The sequence below is a fragment of the Leopardus geoffroyi genome, chromosome D2 (genome assembly GCF_018350155.1).
Source record: "Leopardus geoffroyi isolate Oge1 chromosome D2, O.geoffroyi_Oge1_pat1.0, whole genome shotgun sequence".
NCBI lineage: Eukaryota > Metazoa > Chordata > Mammalia > Carnivora > Felidae > Leopardus > Leopardus geoffroyi.
In genome coordinates, this window is record NC_059334.1 from 22,069,158 (window position 1) to 22,081,530 (window position 12,373).

The following is a 12,373-nucleotide window of genomic DNA, read 5'->3' on the forward strand; positions in this document are numbered from 1 at the left end:
AAAAAAAGGAAAAAGATGTTAAAAAAAAAAACATAAAGAACTATACAGCAAGATAATTAGGGCTGCCCCTTGGGTGAACAGAATATTGGTGATAATTTCTCTTCCCGCCTTTTCCTGCTCCCACCCAATTCTTTAATGAACACTTACTATTTTTGTAACAGAAGAAATTTAAAGATGTCTGATCTTAAAAGTGAAAGTTCCCAGTACAATTTAACAGTACATCCATTAACTGAAGATGATAATTTATATATACAAAATCCAGAATAAGCCAATAAAATCTCAGAGGATAATAGTCAAGTGTCAGCTATTTGAAATACTCTGAGAATTTTCCAGATAACCCAGAGTCAACCTTCTATACTACAGCTTCCAAATGTTTTCTCAAAGACTTCTCCTATAAAAATTAGATTTGTTTTCTGATGAACTGAACTTCAGGACAATATTAATATCGCATCAATATTAACATGTAAAAATGACATTATTTCATCATTTTACCAGTTTAATAAATTTTATTAAAGTTTAAAACTTTTATTCAGTGATGTTGAGAAATGAAGGCCTTTTATGAAAAAAAACACACACACACAGAATTATTCAGATTTATATGGTTTCTGGACTTAAGTTTTCATCACTTAACTGGGATAATATACAAATATGCATAGTGGGTAAATAATTCTAGGGGACTTTTAACATAAGTACCATTGATGGAACAGGGTGTACATTCTTTTGCTACATCCAGACTGCAGTGGAGAAGACCTGGGAAAGAAGTCATAACACAGGGTATGTTGTAGATACAGTATCACATCAGTGGCTACCGCCAGTCCATTATCTAAAATAAGCTTAAGAAACTAACATTAGGGAAACTTCTCTTGATATGCTTTATCCAAAACGGAAGTTTCCATGAAAAGTCATAACTGCATCCATCCCACTTCCTTTATGCAGAGATGTTGGATTTACTTAGACATTCATTCATTAGCCATGCATGTTTAGCTAAGGAGAATGCCCTTTCTAAGTCATCAAATTACTGCTCTGGTCATAAACAGATTTCATGCATTTCAAAATCACAAGCAATGAAAAAGCCTGAGTACAGTACTCTCTGGATGTTATTGCCCTTACTGTAGCATACCACAGGACTTCAATTTAACTGGCGAGAGTTTTCACACACATACATGCATGACCAGAAACACACACTGTTGGATCATGGGGAGGTATCTCTTTCCTTGCACAGGAAACACATTTTGAATTTTTTCCCTGCCACTATGTAACAACATTTGCACCAACTGATCCACATGGCAGGTGTTATCTGATACTTCAAAATAAAGTCTGACAAGATGAAACACAGTACGTTTTTCTACTTAATTGAAATGAGATCTAGCAAAGAAATTCTGAGGGATTTTCCCCCCCATATCCTGCAGGAAGACTTCCTTATCTGTGTCCCTGACAGAACTCAGAGTTTACTTTCCCAAGTCTGGAGTTGGGACCTCTCAGTCGGCTTCATGACATCCTTGGCTTCATGACATCCTGTTTTCTGGATTACAAAACAAATCAACTGAAAAGAGAGCCCACTGATGCTTCCTTTGACTACTGGAGGAGTGCCCCCAGCTTGCTTGCTTTCAAGGCACAAAATTCCACTAATTTTTCAGTTATGCTTTGAGGCTTTTTCCCAGCTCTCCCAAATAAGCAGTAGGTAAGATGCTTGTACCCAGGCTTCTCAAGCAACCCAAACACCCTCAAGGACTTGCTACAATCAAATTGCCACCCAGCTAACTTCACAATTTACTATGATTACGTCTGGCTGTACCCTAATGCATTTTGCATAAATATGCAGGCACAAGTTATGATGTTTTATTTAAAAATAAAATAAAATCAGGGTAGCAAATTGTAATACCCCACAGTTTTTTTTTAAAGGAAGAACAAAGGAAAAAAAAGGGGGAAGATGAAGAAGAAATAAGAATAGTAGTTATTTGAGGGGTGGATTGTAATCCAGGTAATGTTTTTATCATTTGTGTACTTCTGTGTCTTCCGATTTTTCTTGAAAGAGCAATAGATTATTTTCATATAAACATTTAATTAAAAACTCCCATGATTTCCATAATTTGAGATTAGCACTTGATATCAAATTTCAAAGTATGCAGTGGTCACTAAATTTCATCTCTTTAATGGAAGTAAACCCCAAGTAACATGGTTGTTCTTTGGGGGGAAAAACGGCACACAGAAATCAGCAGGTACTACCCAGATTCCTCGCACTGCAAGAATCTGCAAGGGCAGCAGTTAGTGTGAATGGAATTCTAATAGAACCCAGTAGGGCCACATTCCCTGTGAATTTTAAAAATACCTTGGCTCCACAGCAACTAAAAAAAGATCAACCAAAGATGCAAAACTGGTTTGTATTTTGAATGAATTATTTTGTATACAAGTGAGAAAGGCCATTTTGTATCCTTGACTAAGAGCAACTATTCTAAGAGTTGGAAACCTAAAACTTTCCTTTCTTTCTTTAAATTTGTATTTTAGAGACAGAGAGAGAGAGAGAGAGAGAAAGCACACATGCTCAAGCAGGGGAAGGGGAGAGGGAGACAGAGAATCTTAAGCCGGATCCACGTTCAGCATGGAGCCCAATGCAGGGCTCCATCCTATGACCCTGGGATCAAGTTCACCTGAACTGAAATCAAGAGTCAGATTCTCAACCGACTGAGCCACCCAGGTGCCCCTCCTTTCTTCCTAATAGAACTTAAAATACACTAAATGTGTCCTTGTTTCACTTAAAAAAAAAAAAAAAAAAGGGACAAAATTAAATCTTGTCCTAAGGATTGAAATGCATCACTCTAAACCACAGCCTCTGCATTTGCTGGTTACAGATGGTGAGAGACACCAGGATAAGTGGGTGTCACCTCTGCAACGATCCTGTAAGCTGGGGTCTTGTCAAGCCTCTGTAAGCACCTGATGCTGCCAGGCTGAAGGTAACCACTGAGGCCTACAGCTACGTGGTTGCCTCATGCAAAATGCTGACTGTAAAGATAAACTATGCCCTCAAAGACACCAAAGATGCAACTCCTTCTCTTTCCTTGCCCAGTAGCAAAGAGGAAGGATTCAATTTCACATCTTCATGAGCTCTCTTCTCTGTCTCCAGTATCTCTGCTCCACACAGTGCTGACACTCACTTTTTACTGCATGTCTTCTCTCCCATTGTCTCCTCTCAATCTCTCCTTCCCCGCAACAAGGCTGGATTTAGATCTATCCAACCACGTGTGTCCATTAACAAATAATTAAACCCGGTGCCAAGGAGCTTTTGGGTGTCTCCCATGGTTGTAGGGGAAAGGGGGTCGGGGCCACCACAGAGGCCTCACTGCTCCCCTCCACCACAGCCACGCATACAGCATCCCTCTTCACTGGCCTTCCTGGAACAGGAGATCAGACTGCACGAGGCTGGGACCTAACATCATCTTTGTTAGCAGAGTTTGTGCAGAGAGCAGGCACATAACAAAGATGTGCTGAATTAATACAGGATATGTACCATACAAATGCACTAACTATAGCATGGGCACAAAAGAAAGCCAAAGGGGCTGGGTCACAAATGACACTTGAGCACATTCTGACTCATAAATTGAGGAGACAAGGTCAAGGAAGGTGGTAAGACATTTGTGGCTCAAATAATATGCATTCTCATTTTCCTGGAAAATGGGTAGGGTAAAGTACCATAGTAATTAGATGGAAACTTTCATTATTAACAGCAGCAGCTACCATTTTTGGAGAGCTTAATAGATGTGAGTCACCAGGATACGGTGGTGAGGTCAACATTGTGCTTTCCCTCCTTCAATTTATTGGAAAACTTATAGGGAAGAAACATTTCGTATAATTGTTTGCTAGTTGCTGTTTGTGTACCAAGTATTACAAGAGAAATAGTGATCATTATGTAAATACTTTTACAGCAAACACCCCTAACTGCCTGGAGGAGGAAAGTCAGGTAAGATGAAGGACAATGGGGCAGGCGAGGGAGAAAAGCGGTCCAGGCAGAGGAAACAGATCCATGGAGATGTGGGGGCAAGAAAGCATGGCACACAGCAGAGCATGATTTTCAAACTGCAGGTCATGAACCATTATTGGATTGTGAAATTAGTCCACTGTGACCTACATTTTGCTAAAAATGAAATGGAATTCAATAGAAAATCAAAAGAAATGTTGTCTTATGGAACTTGTCCCAGTCATATATATATGGGTACAAAAACATCAGTGTACTGGGTTGCCATGTTAACTTATCTCTTGCTGTGCAGTCCACACTGGAAGGATTCTGAGTGGAGGAATGAAGAACTTCAATATGCATGTAGTGTGAGGAAGGGCAGGATGCAACATTAATCCCCTCAACACACCTAGGAATTAGGTACTAATGTCTATTTCACAAAAGAGCTCAAATTGCTTGCCTGAAGGCATACAGTTTATTCAGATGGAAGGAAGATTTGAACCAAGGTGAGAGTTTCCCTAAAAACTACATGGGATACGATGTTTATAAACGGATGCTAATGAGGGGTGCCTGGCTGGCTCAGTCAGAAGAGCAAGCAATTCTTCATCTCAAGGTCGTGAGTTCGAGCCCCATACCGGTTGAAGACATGACTTAAATAAACTTTAATACAGATTAAAAAAATGGATCCTAATGAATGAAATTGCCATCCCATTCTGAATACAGCTTTAGACAAACAGTGTCTCTGCTTTGGGAACAGGAAACAGCTCAGATAAAAGATGATGCACCAAATTCCAGAAGTAACAGAGAAAACTATACTCACTATGCCAGCTAGAGAAAAGAAAAAGAGTAGGGCATCTGGTAGCTGGCAGGCAATCCTGTTCACGATGTAAATGTTAGCTGAATTATGGGACTAATTCTCCATTAACTTATTCCACTTTTTTCTGTTGTACTACCTAAGAATGATTAAGTATCTAGTCCACCTGCTTATGGCCACTATTTTCTTCTTTCCCATAGTTTTCCATGCCAAGTGCACAGAGGGCCCTCCAGAGCTGCTGAGTTGAACTTCACTTAATAAATAGGCAAATGTGGACTACCTTTTGATGCTAGTTATCCTTCTCCAGAGAAATAATAAAAACTCTTCCTGGTTGGCAGAAAACATTCAAGATTAAGATATCTTGACACTAAAAGAATATTCCAAGTTCTAGATATTCTTACTGTCTCCTAAGAAAATGTGAATGCCGAATAAGAGACAAACAATGACCATGTTTAAACAAAAATTCTCAAATAAGGGTTTGCAGGCAGTGACCACCAGTTAAAAAAACAAAACGAAACAAAACATAAAAGCACTAAAGTCATGTTGACCAGACTAATCCTAGTCTACAGTGAGGGGGTCCCCTGGCATGTGAGTTGCAAATGATATATGTGATAAGGGAAATGTATCTAGAATATATAAGGAACTCTTAGAATTCAATAATAAAATGATCTTGAATGGGCATTTTTCTCAAAGATATAAAAAATAGCCAATTAGCACATGAAAAGATTCTCAAAATCATTAGTCACCAGGGAAATACAAAACCACAATGAGATACCAGTTCACATTTACCAGGATGCTATAATCAATATGGCACAGCCACTTTGAAAAACAGTCTAGCACTCTCCCCAAAAGGTACACATGGAGTTACCATGTAATCCAGCAAGTCCACTCCTAGGTATACGCCCAAGAAAAATGAAAACATATATCCACATGAAAAACTGTACGTGAATGTTCACAGCCACATTATTCCTAATAACCAAAAGATGGAAACAACCCAAAATGTCCATCAAATGATGAACACATACACAAAATAGGATATATCCACACAGTGAAACATTATTCAGTCAGGAAAAGGAGTCAAGTACCGATACATGCTATAACATGGATACAAGCCTTTTATTAAATGAAAGAAGCCACTCACAAAAGATGACATACTATATATGATTTCATTTTTATTAAGTATCCAGCATGAGCAAATACAGAGTAGTGGCTGCTTAAAGGGAATGGGAAATTCAGAGTGACAGCTGAAGGGTACAGGGTTTCTTTTTGAGGTAATGAAAATGCTCTAAAATTGTTTGTGGTTTTGGCTACACAACTCTGAATATACTAAAAGCCAATGAGTTGTACCTTTTAAATGGATGATTTTTATGGTATGTGAATTATATCTCAATAAAACCACTACCACCACTACTACCCACCCCCAAAAAGTGAACTAAGATATTAAGCAGAAGAACCAGGTTCACATCCAGTTCCTCTTGAATCCAGTATCCAGGCCCCGAACACTATACTGTACCTCCTTCCAAAACACAAATGACAGTTACCTGGCCAAATCTACACTTAAACTCTTCCAGCAAAGCAGCGGTATACCATAAGACACATGGGATAATTGCCTTCAAATAGCTTACAGTTTAAAAACTATGTTTATTGTCAGAAGAGCAAAGCCATGTACTACATATAAATCTATATAATACATAATATAGTACATGCCTTTGCTCTTCTGATAACCTATGATACAGAATATATTCTATAACAGAGACTGTGACATATAGTATATCATATGGATGATAATCCTGAGAGAGGATCAGATCACATTCATAGAAACAGAGATTTATTTCTACTGGAGGGGAAAAAACTGTTCCCCCTTAAGCATTGACTAAAATTATTTGTAGCTAAACAGAATACAGCAAAAGATCCCCAACATTTAATCATCCTGGACATACTAAAACAAAGCAGGGGTCGGGGTGGGGGCAGTTTCTCATCTTAATTAAAACAGGACCTTGAGGGGCCCCTGGGTGGCTCAGTCGGTTAAGTGTCCGACTATGGCTCAGGTCATGATCTCATCCTTTGTGGGTTTGAACCCCGTGTAGGGCTCTGTGCTGACAGCTCAGAGCCTGGAGCCTGCTTCTGATTCTGTGTCTCCCTCTCTCCCTGCCCCTTCCCATTCGTGTGCATGCATGTGCGCACTCTCTCTCAAAAATAAGTAAACACTTAAAGATGTTAAACAGAAACTTTACATCCCAGATCTGAGGCTTATTTTCAGAATAGGGCTTTACAATGCATATATTCCATTGTGGAAATCCATTTCTTAATTGTTGAGGTGTGAAATAACCCTAAACGTGTATTAAGTCATTAACCTGGCAAGAATGTATGCCTTGGAATCATTTTAAAGGGTTTCCATGATGAAAGTCGCTGGAGCCTTTAGACAGTACAACAACTCGTTCTCTCTCTCCCATAGACTAGAAGACCAAACTGTCCTCTCTCTGATGTCAGACCACTACCTCCACCTTGTGGCCACACTAAACCCTGGAGTCACAGCCCCTGTCCCATAGACTCCTTAAGAACTTCTGCAAATACAAGAAAGAAGCCATTAACACTCAGCCATCACCATGAACGCTGTGACCAAATGAAGTTCTCACAATACAAAGCACTGAGAGTTTCACTTGGTCACTTGGTTAGCTCTTGATGAACAAGTATCAGTACTTGGTGTGTCAGAGACCTTCAATAAGAATCTTCAAAGCTTTAACTTGAACGGAACTGGTTGTCCCCTATCCTAGGAATTAAACAGGTGAACTCTGGAACAAAATGTTTTCCAACAGCGTGTGGATTTTTCCAAATTTAGATACTGCATCTGAATTCCAAAGATGAATGGTAAGTATAGATTACTCTGGATGTATATCAAATAGCCAACCTTTGAAAATAGACCTTTTTTTCCTTTTACCTGGAAGGGATAGAAAAATGTTTTTAGGACCATTATTCACAATCTTAGAAAACCCAGTGACATCCCTTTCTTTTGATATAGGGAGATACAAGAATAACACAGAAAACAAAAGTCAGTTAGATGAGTTTAAAGCCAACCTGGACTTCTTCCCAAACCTGACATTCCCATCACCATTTCGTTCTCAGGTAAAATAATGGAACTAGAACGGCCCTGGGTAGATTCCACAATCAGTCAGCATGAACTAAGATACAGAGAAAGACCCTAAAGTCGGGATAAATCAGACAACTTTGCATGAAAGGCTTAGCCAAACCGTCAAACTGGCAATCAGGATTGAAATCACAAAGAGCTAAAAGACCTTCGTCAATACGCTGAATTTTACATGGAAACCACATCGCTGTACAGTATGGTCAGCTTCTTATAATTAGCTTAGGGAAAGTAAAATTTCAGGACATTCGATTGGGGCAAAAGCATTAGGGAGCATCTAGACTAGGGATAACAGGAACTTTTATCTGACATACTAACGCAGATGGGCTGACAATGGCTGCCCACAGTTCTGTGTGTTGAAGGAGCACAAGACCCAGTCTGGACTCCCAAGGCGAGGACCCTGCTCAAACACCAACATGTGTGGAGGGCAGTGGACAAAGGGATTGTACACTATGACTTGCCACCTTTTGTACCTGGTTAAGCTTGCCATTCCTGATTTTAGTTTGCCCTTCTCTGTTTACAAATGGAAAAGCTGGGCCCAGAGAAGGTAATGCAAGGTCATACAACTAATGAGAGGCTGAGTCAGGATAAGCAACCAAATCTATGCCTCCATATCTGTACCAACAAATCACATTGGGAAAAGATAGGGTTCATATCATATTGCTAATAATTCAAAGAAGAAAAATGCTAATTGCCTCTTCTCAAGAACCCCTGAAAAAAAGTTTTAGTTCCACAGCAACACTGTCTCAGGAACTTTCACAGAATCTATCCTGTGGTTAAAAATACATTGTTCCCCCTTTGTAAAAGGAACCTAACATTTCGTACCTATAAGTCAGTACATCACAGTATATCTCCAGAAACTTTATTAATTGCAGTTAAAAAAAGAGAAAGTGTGAGACAGAGAGAGCAGGTGCTCCACAGACTTGTCAATCTTACTACAAAAATGAAGTCTCCACTGTGGGAAGAAACAGCTGAAAAATATTTTTCACTCACATGCCCCAGGGTATCTGAGGCCAAAAAGAATAAGGTGAGGGAGAATAATATGAGGAAAAAAGTGTATTGAGAAACTATAGATTCTTACCTGCTCTAATGTAAGCTGCTTCGAAATGGTATCATTCTCCAGTTTTTTAATTTTCTTCATCAGTTTGTTGACCTGGAATTCCTGCTCTTGTTCGAGATGCTGTTCTAGTTCGGCTTTCTCATGCTGCAACTGGAAAATGGAAAAATCACAGACGTGGGAATTGAGACACTCAAAAGCCACGGAAACACCGGCTCCATAAGCTGATTACACCAAGTAAGAAGTATCATCACAGAAGCTACAATCCTCATTTCTGCTGATACCCAAGTGCACACCTAGTGTGTAACCTGCTCCGAGGGTCCTCTAATTCACGACCACAAGTTAGAGTCCACGTACGTACGCTCCTGGCCTGAGCCAAAAGGCCACAAGTGACAGGGCAAATACACCTGAGCATCAAACCATGATTAAATACAGATTGTTTAGTTTTTAAAAACATAGAAGTTGTTGCCTCTGTAGAGAGGAATTGGGAAGCTAGGGATGAGGTAAGGATGGAAACTTCAAATATAAAACTAACGTTTTCAAAAAAATATCCCTATTCAAACACACACACACACACACACACACACACACACACACACACACCCTTCAGTACTTTTCAAACTATATAACACCATAAAAATTATATTAAAAATAGAAATTTTACAGTCAGTTTTAATTAAATGAATTAGTTTACTCAGATTTTTATGTGTGTAAAGAAGGAAGAGATGTCACAATCACAAAACATATTTAGTAAATTATTCTGAATGCTATGTCTCAATACACTAATAAGCATCCTTTGGCAAAAACCAGTAGAATTAATTATCTTTCTATAATGAGACTGTACATCACACCTCCTACGTCTTTCCTAAAAGCCCAGGAGGGAGGCTTCTTATTTATGCAGGTAAAACATAAGGTTAGGGTTGCCTGTGTGGCTCAGTCGGTTGAGTGTCCAACTCTTGATTTTGGTTCAGGTCATGATCCCAAGGTCATGGGATCAAATCCCATGCAGGGCTCTGCATTGAGACTGCTTAAGATATTCTTTCTTTCTTTCTTTCTTTCTCTCTCTCTCTCTCTCTCTGCCCCTCTCCCCCTGCTCACGCTCTCTCTAAAAAAATAAAAGAAACAAAAGATAAGGTTATGGTGTCACTGAAAAGTTTTTTTAAAAGGTCCCCCAACCATCAAAACCAAAAGGGAATCGAGGAAATGACAACCGGGGTTCTATGCATTATTTCTAACATTCTCAATTGGGAGTGTTCATTCACAGCAGGGGTTGGAGAGAATGACAGCAACAGGGCCCAACAGAGATTAAGTAAAAGCCATTAAAAACAATGAAACACATGTACTTTTATGTGGGGGTCTAAGAGGACACTGATGCCTACTTTCACCCTCAAAATCACTTCTTCAGGCAGACACTGTGTACCAGGTTCTTCATATGCATTAGGCAGGCGTGATCACTCCCATTTCCTATGTGAAAAAACAGGAGACTGGACCAAGATAATTCAGCTGAAGGCAGTGAAGGCTGGGACCCACATTCTGCTCTGAACCCCAAGCCAGTATTCTCCCACTGGATCCTGAGCAAACCTAGGAGGAATCAGCTTCAGACTCCGCTAGCATCTAGTGCATCTTTGGCGTTTAAAAAGTCAAACGACCCGGGGCGCCTGGGTGGCTTGGTCGGTTGAGCGTCCGACTTCGGCTCAGGTCATGATCTCACGGTCCGTGGGTTCGAGCCCCGCGTCGGGCTCTGTGCTGACAGCTCAGAGCCTGGAGCCTGTTTCAGATTCTGTGTCTCCCTCTCTCTCTGCCCCTCCCCTGTTCATGCTCTGTCTCTCTCTGTCTCAAAAATAAATAAACGTTAAAAAAATAAAAATTAAAAAAAAAAAATCAAACAACCCAACAGAAAACAGGACGCCACAGACGCTTGCCTGGAGGACGCTGTGTCTCTGGGTAAACCCTGCATATGGCATGATGGGCAACCCAAAAAGATTAGCCAGGCCTGAGCAACCTCCATACAGCTGCACCGAACCCTCACCACACCGACACAATTACCACTGCTCTGCAAGCACATACTTGGTTAAAAAAAAAAGGTTAAAATCTGACAGTTTTCTAAGCTGGAAATGTTGACTAAACAGATGCTTCTTTCTCCAACTGTTTTTGATGTGCAACTTCAAGAAAATCTGGTCAACCTTGCAGGGACCCAGGAAAAAAGCAGATGCAAGGAAGTGACAAGTCTATTTTTAGCTCGTTCTTTAAAACTCAGGTTCTGCAGGATCAAGCAGTAATTACAAGAAACAAGAGAAACCAACAGAGAACAAGAAGAGCTCTTCAGACACAAAGACCCTGATGCAACAAGACCACTCACGAGGAAGAAACAGCAAAGCATGCCCATCCCCACCTAACACTTTTACTCCGTTACATACCTGTGTACCTTCCATCTGTAAGTACTATGTTAGACGCAGGGGACATCTTGAGTGAAGATGTCACCCTCACCCTAGAACAGTTCATGAGCACCAAGCTTAAATGGTATCTACTGGTTTTAGAAAAATAAACTTTAGTCTTAAAACCTTTAAACATTCTGCATAGTAGTTTTTACACCAGGTATGTTTTCCTCCAATATGCTTTCAATTGTTGCCATTTTTATTTAAAAGAACCCCCTCCCTTTTTTTTTTTTTTAAGCATTATTCTTCTGCCCTGAGGTAAATTAAAACAATCAAGGATGCAATCTAACATTGAAACATGTCTGGCCCACAAAGCTAGAATGTTAATCTGAGAAAAAGGTAAGGCTGTCATTGGCTTACAGAAAAATATTCCTATTTAGACAGATGGTCTATATTGTCAATATCTGATGAGGTATTTCCTTTAAGAATACAGATTAAACTAGTAATAAAATCCATAAAAGCTCTCCATTTTAAGAGGCTTTTCCCTCTCAAGAGATATCCCCTAAGGAAAATTTGATGGTAAAGCTGTTGTCACCAGAACTCAAGTGAGATCCCTGGGTTACACTAACCCATTTGGGAAAGATCAAGCCATCTTGAGATCTGTCTGCCAAAGATGCCCGTGTTCATCATCCCCCAAAAGATGCGCGTGTTCATCATCCCCCGAAAGTCAGGGCTGGAACAAACAGCTTTGCTGCTTGCTTTGTTCTGACATCTCTCAGGTGACAGCCAATTTCGGGGCAGAGCGTGGAGTTTCTGAACAGAGCATTAGAAACAGGAAATAGGTTCTTCCTTGGAACAAAGAAACCACCAATACAAAGAGAAACACACAGATACAGAGACACCCCCTTCAAAGTCATGAGAGTTCAGATGAGCAAGAAGGTGAGAGGGCAGAAAGGGATCTTGAGGAACTAACAACTGCAGAGTCCACCTGAGGAACATTCAGAAATTGTTGGTTTTTTAACAGATACCATGTAAA

At 40.0% G+C, this 12,373-nt stretch overlaps 1 protein-coding gene across 2 annotated transcripts in view; it reads right to left on the bottom strand.

Annotated features, from left to right (window-relative positions):
- Positions 1 to 12,373, bottom strand: part of CCDC6 (coiled-coil domain containing 6) — a 110,765-nt gene that overhangs the window by 31,920 nt on the left and 66,472 nt on the right. For both annotated transcript variants that reach the window (XM_045437473.1, XM_045437474.1), the window contains exon 3: positions 8,987 to 9,115. In XM_045437473.1, the coding sequence (XP_045293429.1) occupies positions 8,987 to 9,115 (129 nt within the window). The remainder of the gene's footprint in view (positions 1 to 8,986; positions 9,116 to 12,373) is intronic.